Raw genomic sequence first — 7,340 nt, 5'->3', positions numbered from 1 at the left:
CTTACATGAAACTTACACAAAACCCTACTAAAGAATATTTGTCTGAACTTGAAAACCTGCTAACCATCGGCTTTAAAAATCAAGTTCTAAATAAGGAAGAAATTTGAATACATCCTAATTAAGAGTCCTGTACTACTTATTTTCTATTACTTACCTAAATTACACAGAGATCTTATAAATCCCCCAGGAAGACCTATTGACTCAGGAATTAAATCTCTTACGTCAAAATGTGTCAGTATGTATATATTATATAGTCATGAATGTCAATGTGCAGAATGAGTGCCCCTTGCTAAGTGGTATCCTCTCCTCAGCTGAGAGGGGGGGGGGCATTATCTCAATGCTGTTTGCTGATTTATTATCATTCCCTTACTGGGGGTATATATTCATTTCCCAGCTGTAGTTTAACACAAGCTAACAATGCTGCTCAGCACTCTGATTGTGATGTCCGCTGCAGCCTGGTCCCTTGGCCTGGCTCTGCCAATACTGGTACGTCTATGGCTGCAAGATTCTTCCCACTCAGATACTGCCCATCTTTCTCCTGTATCTGCTTATGGAGGAAGGCTGATTTGTGCTGACTTCATATTAATGCATTTTATTGTTTTCTTTCTAGGTGACCCAAGAGGATACCAGCCGGGGTAAGTACTATTTGGACATCCTGTAATCACACATTATCAGTAGAGCAGCTTCCCTTTGCTGGAGAAGAGCTCAGCTCCAAATCAAATGAATGGGAGCAAAACCTTCTCCAGCTCAGGGGAAGATGTCTTCACAACATATTGATCGTATCTGGTTCTTGTAGGCATATTTACTATGAAAAGAGTTGATTTGTTGTAAGTTCTTTATAGGTAAAATGATAGTGTACAGTACAGAGCTTACAAAATCTCCCAGGTGTGTCCTACAGTATACTCCTAAAGAGACGCCCTGCGAGGTTTGGGAAATCCCCATGACCAGTATTCGACAAACCTATACATTTGCTCGCCCCGGGCGAGTGGATTTAACCCCCGGGCGAGTAAATATTGGCCCAAGCAGCACACGTTTGGTACTAGGTGGCGAGTAGATTTTTTTGTGTGGCGAGTAGAGTTTTTGGTGATTTGTCAACCACTGCCCATGACTAGCGGTTTGTTAATAACATATGTATGTTTTATAGATGATATATTGTATGGTGTCTATGCTGTATATTCACCTCCCATTTATTTGCAATGCATTGGTTGCCTCGGGCATCAAAGGGGTTAATCATTTTCCATCAGAGGGGCTGATTCTGTAAGCTCCGTTAGCGCTTCGCGTTGGCTTTCAGGGGGATTTCTGTGCAGATCGCACTGATCAGCGCTAACGGAGCTTACAGAATAAACCCCATAGAGTTTTGTAACCAATCCTGTTTCCTAACCCTGTGATATCTCCTCCCATAGCGCTAGCGTGGAGAAACGCATTTTATGGCTTTATACTTATTTTATCTGTTGAATTAACTACCGCGCGGCTAACGCATCGTTCCTTATCACATCCCATTTATAAACAAATCACTCCCAGTGAATACGCGAGAGCTTTATATTTAACGCTATCGATATTAACGCAGAAAAGGGGCAATGCTGGAACAAAAGGTAAAGTGGCTGCTCGTTGTGGGATGGAGTATACATCAGGTTGGAGTATGGTCAGGCTGCACAGCTGATCCCATTAAGGTTTGGGGGTGAGCATGTTTGGGGGTGTTTGCGAGGGGTTTGCTGTATTTATAGAACAATTCGGTAGAATATTAAGAGACAAGTGGGACAAAACCAACTGCCCCAAACGTATCAAAGACAAATTCTAATTGATTAATCTCTTAATGAGACTTTTTCTTTGACACATACTGTACACAATGTTTGCCCCCAAACTGCACCCCTTTAATCTTAATACATGGGCCCTGATGTTCTATAAATATACCCACTGCTCATATCTCAGATCGTGTTACAGTATTTACAAAAAAGGTATATGCCTGTTTTTTTTTTAATCGCATGGTGGAACTTAAGCGATATTTTATCTAAAAACCACATTATGTGTAGCTATACCCCATACATTACCCTATACACTACTATATACTTTTACATTATTTTCTGTCTTCCACAAATATCTGCCTTTTTTATTTCGTTTTTGGGGAGGAGGGGGGAGCATAAAATGATTGCCATTTTAATTTGGGGGAATTAATTAATGGTCCCTCCTGTTGTGTAATAACTAAGGGGTTTCATGCTGTGGTTCCCAGCCTTTTTATTTACATTGTGCTCCCCCCTGCTAGAAAATATTTGTTCCCCGAACCTCTAATTAAGAAATATTATTGCTACTCGGACTATTGGTAACCAACCTGTGTGACCGATCCCAGGCAGTATAGTGTCCTGAGGTAGTGGGGGGAACACACGCTTAATAATCCCCCAAACTGCCCCTCAGTGTGTGCAGGCAGCATGGGGGGGGGGTATAGCTGTTACTCACTGCGGGAGCATCCAAAGTAACGCCCCACAATGCCTCTCTGTAGTGGAAGCAAAGCATTGTGGGGAGCGACTTTGGAAGCCCCTGCTTTAAGTGACAGTCATACCCCTCACGCTAAGTTGCAGTTTGGGGTCTTACTAAGTGTGCAGACCCCACACGGGCTCAGGAACCCATTATACGGCCTGAAATCCGCTATTACAGATTTGTTTTGGGTGAACCCCTTAGAGACACCTCCCAAACCCCTGGGGGTTCCCGATCCCCTTGCTGGGAATCACTGCACGAATGTAACAATATCTCTGTTTTTACTTGTTCAGGTCTCATTTGTGGTTAGCAGAATGCTTCATCGTCACACTGCGTTATTGGCATTATAAAGCATCATTTTGTGCGCCAACGTAGGAAACGGAATTTGATGTGTTCTGCAGTGTGTGCAAATACTTTTTTCACTACAGAATTATGACGTTAGGGGCGGAGTTTGGATGCTGTCCAGGTGGAGCACACATGCAAACGATATGTAATAATAAATGACAGACGCGTGACACTTTTGTGAGCAATAAATGCGTCAAAATTGTCCGTCAACTTTTTCTTTGTGTAAAAGACAAATGCAAGTAGACGCAAACTATTCTTTATGCATTTATATGTATGAGCGTGACCCGCACTATGCAAAGAGTAAGAAAACGTGCGCTACGTGTAAGAACAGGAATAATTACACCGACGCCGCTAATGATTTTAGGTGAGAAATGGATGTTTTGATGCATGTCACTCTTTCAATTTACCTTAAAAAAAAAGATTCTTTTTTTTTTTTAACTTTACTTTTATTGGGTTTTATTGGGTTTTCTCATGCATACAGTGTATCACAAACCATTGTCGTAGATATCAACTTTAACCCTTATTTTTTCAACAACACAGAACATATATACAGTAGGACACTAACTGTGGGTAACTTACATTCCAGGGACATAACCTGCCAGATGAACGAGACAATATACACGAAGGAAAGGGTTTATGCATCGTCCTTATCATTTGCAAACCTGTGTTAAGTACTTTTATAGAATTCCACCTGCTCCCACGCGAATCCCCTCCGCACACGCGGGGGAACACGCACACGCGGGGGAACACGCACACGCGGGGGAACACGCACACGCGGGGGAACACGCACACGCGGGGGAACACGCACACGCGGGGGAACACGACAGACACGTTTATGTACGTTCCTGTATAAAAAAAAAGCGCCAGTTTCTCAAACCCACCTCTTTTTTCTTTCTCAGGCAACACACCTTCCAAAGACGCCCGGACCATTTTTGAAATGATAGAAAAGATTAATAGACGTAAGTGATTGTGAAAGTCTTTTATTTCCGATGTATTTAGAAAAGAGTGATGGCGGTTTTGCTATATAACTGTACACGGCGCGGTGAAGGGTTTATGTCACTTTTTTTTACCCACCTTAATCTACTTAATGATAGGTTCAAACCTATTCCAACTTCACATTGCAAAGCCAATATAACCCGCCCACTGATGAGACCCAAAATGTTGAAATAGCTGTCTGTGGGTAGGTTTTACTGGCTCTGCACTTCTTTTACCCACGCTGTGCTGAAAAACTGTGTAATGTGGAAGGCATAAGTTTATAGGGGTCCATGTTAAAATGGACATTAAGTAAAAGATGACATTGTCTGCTTATTTGCATGTCATTTCCCAGAATCCCTGGCTGCAGTGGAACCATTGTATGCTAAGAGGTAACGGGGAAAGACAGGGTTGCAGACCTGTCTGAGACGTGGATGTGTTTACAAGTGATATTTTTTTTTTTATAAAACAGAAAGGTAGAGGAGGCTTATTCAAATAAATCACTTTTCTTTGAAGGGACAGTCTAATATAGCGGTTCAAACGCTATTTTTTTTTTAGTAAGTTCTCAGTGTAATTGGCTTGTTTAGAAAGATTCAACCAGCCTTAAACGTTAAAACCTGTTTTACATGTATCGTTCGCTGGGAACAGGATTATCCACTACATATGTTGATCTGTTTGACTGATCGCACCATAATTACGTTACAAACAATTTGCTTGTGGTTTTGATAACTGACAAACAGTCTTATCACTCAAAGGCATCCCATAAAAACAGTAAAAATAAAACAACCAAACGGCTTATTGAAAAATGATCAGTATATTTAAACTGAGTAGAAAGTACTATGTGGAATTTCATTTTTAACCTGATTGCCTCCGATGTAAAACCCTTGAAACCCTTGTGTAGTTGTCACAGGACTTTATGGTGATGCTCTGGCGCACTGACTCAATGGGTACCCGGAAAATTCCCCATGGCCCAGGAATCAGACTGGCCAGGCTTCTCAAAATACAGTAACTGTGACCCCCGAAAATGTGTGTAACTCAGGAGACTGGCCAAGCCCTTAGCAGTGTGTGTGTGTGTGTGTGTGTGTGTGTGTGTGTGTGTGTGTGTGTGTGTGTGTGTGTGTGTGTCTGCAGGTGAGTCATTCTTATCTGTGTCTATCAGTGTATATACAGTGTGTGCATATGTAGGTATGAACAAATGACTGCATGTATACATGTATAAGTTTATTTTGTATGTATACATGAGTGAATGCATGTATGAGTGTATGTACATATTCATGAGTAAGAGTGTATGGGTGTATGAATACATGAGTGACTGCATATATCAGCATAGGAATATGTGGGTGTATGAATACATGAGTGAGGGTGTATGGGTGTATAAATATATGAGTGAGAGTGTATGGGTGTATGAATACATGAGTGAGAGTGTATGGGTGTATGAATACATGAGTGAGAGTGTATGGGTGTATGAATACATGAGTGAGAGTGTATGGGTGTATGAATACATGAGTGAGAGTGTATGGGTGTATGGGTGTATGAATACATGAGTGAGGGTGTATGGGTGTATGAATATATGAGTGAGAGTGTATGGGTGTATGAATACATGAGTGAGAGTGTATGGGTGTATGGGTGTATGAATACATGAGTGAGAGTGTATGGGTATATGGGTGTATGAATACATGAGTGAGAGTGTATGGGTGTATGAATACATGAGTGAGAGTGTATGGGTGTATGAATACATGAGTGAGAGTGTATGGGTTTATGAATACATGAGTGAGAGTGTATGGGTGTATGAAGACGAGTGCATGACCTATTGTATTTCTGCAAATTATGATGTTACCGTCGGTCTCTACAATCTATTGATGCCCCATTTTGACACTGATGCTCATTCCTCTGACTGCACGTCACTTTACCCCCAAGAAATTACACCGTGCTGAAAATGGGTAAAGCAAAAAAGTAGTTGTACTGTGTGTGATGTGACTGATTGTCCTTCTTCCCAGGTATCCCCAAGCTTCTGCTGGAAGGTGACATTGCTCTGCAGATTTCCCGTAATGCCCAGAAGTGTGGCGGATGCATATGGCCCAAATCCAGAAGTGGAATAGTTAATGTTCCCTATGTTATCTCCTCTCAGTTCAGTAAGTTCCTCTCATTACTTACCTGTCCCTGTAGATGTTTAATGTAGATACCTGGCACTCAGCTTTGTTCCTTCTGTCCCCAGCTAATAATCAGAGAGCTGTGTTTGCTGCAGCCATGCAGGAGTTTGCAACCATGACCTGTGTGCGCTTTGTGAGCCGCACAAAAGAGAAAGACTACCTCAGCATAGAGCCTAAAGATGGGTAAGTCCTGATTCCTCAGCGGCACATCCAGGGTGACTTGCAGCTTCCAGTGTAACTCTACACTATTGCTCATGGATTCTTTACTTCAACCTGGCAAAGAATTGCAGACCCATCTTACAGTGAATGGTTAACCAACCTTCTTTAGCATAATATTAGGGACATGGGACAAATGAGAATGAAATGAGTCTGGAGGTAAAACATTCCCACCGACTTGTCCTAGCTGTGATCTTACGCTGTCCTACTCCCTACTCCATACGTGTCCGTACGCTGTCCTACTCCCTACTCCATACGTGTCTGTACGCTGTCCTACTCCCTACTCCATACGTGTCCGTACGCTGCACCTGCCCATAGTGAAGAATCTGAATATCACACTGGTGTAAACTCATTTATTTTTACAAAGATTCTATGTTTTATTTGCAGCTGTTTAATACAGTGCTTTGTGTTTCCCCATTTAGGTGCTGGTCTCATGTTGGAAGAACTGGGGGCAAGCAGACTGTGAGTCTATCCAAAGCCGGCTGTATTCACTATGGGGTAGCTCAACATGAATTGACTCACTCTCTGGGCTTCTACCACGAGCACACCAGGAGAGACAGGGATGACTACATTGACATCATGTGGCAGAACATCTCTCCAGGTGAGCAGCATGAACCACTACACACAGATCAAAAACCCAGGTGAGAAGCCTGCTCATCAGAAGCTGAGGCTGCATTGAATTCATGGGACAGTGTAATACACAGTGGGGACATACGGTGCACATACCGCGTCTCCCCACTGTGAATTACACTGCTATCATTCAACTAAGTTGGATGCACGCCCTGGAGCCAAGAACAACAAAATCAGTGAGTAATACTCAATTTTGGGGTGATGTTTTCACGTTACTTGTTGCGATCCTATACTTTTATTGTACTCTAATATCTCCAATAAGTGTGGTGGTGAACAGGTTAAATTGGCTTCACTGGCTATGTTTCTCCTTATTAACCATAAATCCCACTTGGAGTTAAGTGACCTGTGTGGCATCTACTACAATGTGGAGTGGTCATATAATGAATTATGGATTCAAGATGTTATGCAAACTTACAAACTGATTTGAACTCCAATCAACATGTTACATTTTGTGGCTCAATTTTGGGGGACTTCAGATATATATCTATACCCTGTTAAAATACCCTGTCGCACTGATCATAGGACTGTTTCAATCCAATATCTCTAGAATACGTGTGA

General features: G+C 42.1%; 1 protein-coding gene across 1 annotated transcript; it reads left to right on the top strand.

Moving 5' to 3' along the window:
- Positions 1-417: 417 nt before the first annotated feature.
- LOC142463879 (hatching enzyme 1.2-like) lies at positions 418-7,340 on the top strand. Its single transcript, XM_075566696.1, has 7 exons — positions 418-486; positions 611-635; positions 3,714-3,773; positions 5,784-5,918; positions 6,002-6,119; positions 6,575-6,753; positions 7,330-7,340. The coding sequence occupies exons 1-7, from the start codon at positions 418-420 to the stop codon at positions 7,338-7,340; spliced, it is 597 nt and encodes a 198-aa protein (XP_075422811.1).

The sequence above is a fragment of the Ascaphus truei genome, chromosome 12, assembly GCF_040206685.1.
Source record: "Ascaphus truei isolate aAscTru1 chromosome 12, aAscTru1.hap1, whole genome shotgun sequence".
Classification (NCBI taxonomy): domain Eukaryota; kingdom Metazoa; phylum Chordata; class Amphibia; order Anura; family Ascaphidae; genus Ascaphus; species Ascaphus truei.
Note: the sequence above shows the minus strand (reverse complement) of the source record. Positions and strands in the feature narration are given on the sequence as shown.

Excerpts from the sequence above, each read along its gene's own strand:
- LOC142463879 (XM_075566696.1), top strand. The coding sequence starts at position 418 with ATGCTGCTCAGCACTCTGATTGTGATGTCCGCTGCAGCCTGGTCCCTT. Across the intron at positions 487-610 it reads GCCTGGCTCTGCCAATACTG|GTGACCCAAGAGGATACCAG; the intron begins GTACGTCTATGG and ends TTTTCTTTCTAG. Across the intron at positions 636-3,713 it reads CCAAGAGGATACCAGCCGGG|GCAACACACCTTCCAAAGAC; the intron begins GTAAGTACTATT and ends TTTCTTTCTCAG.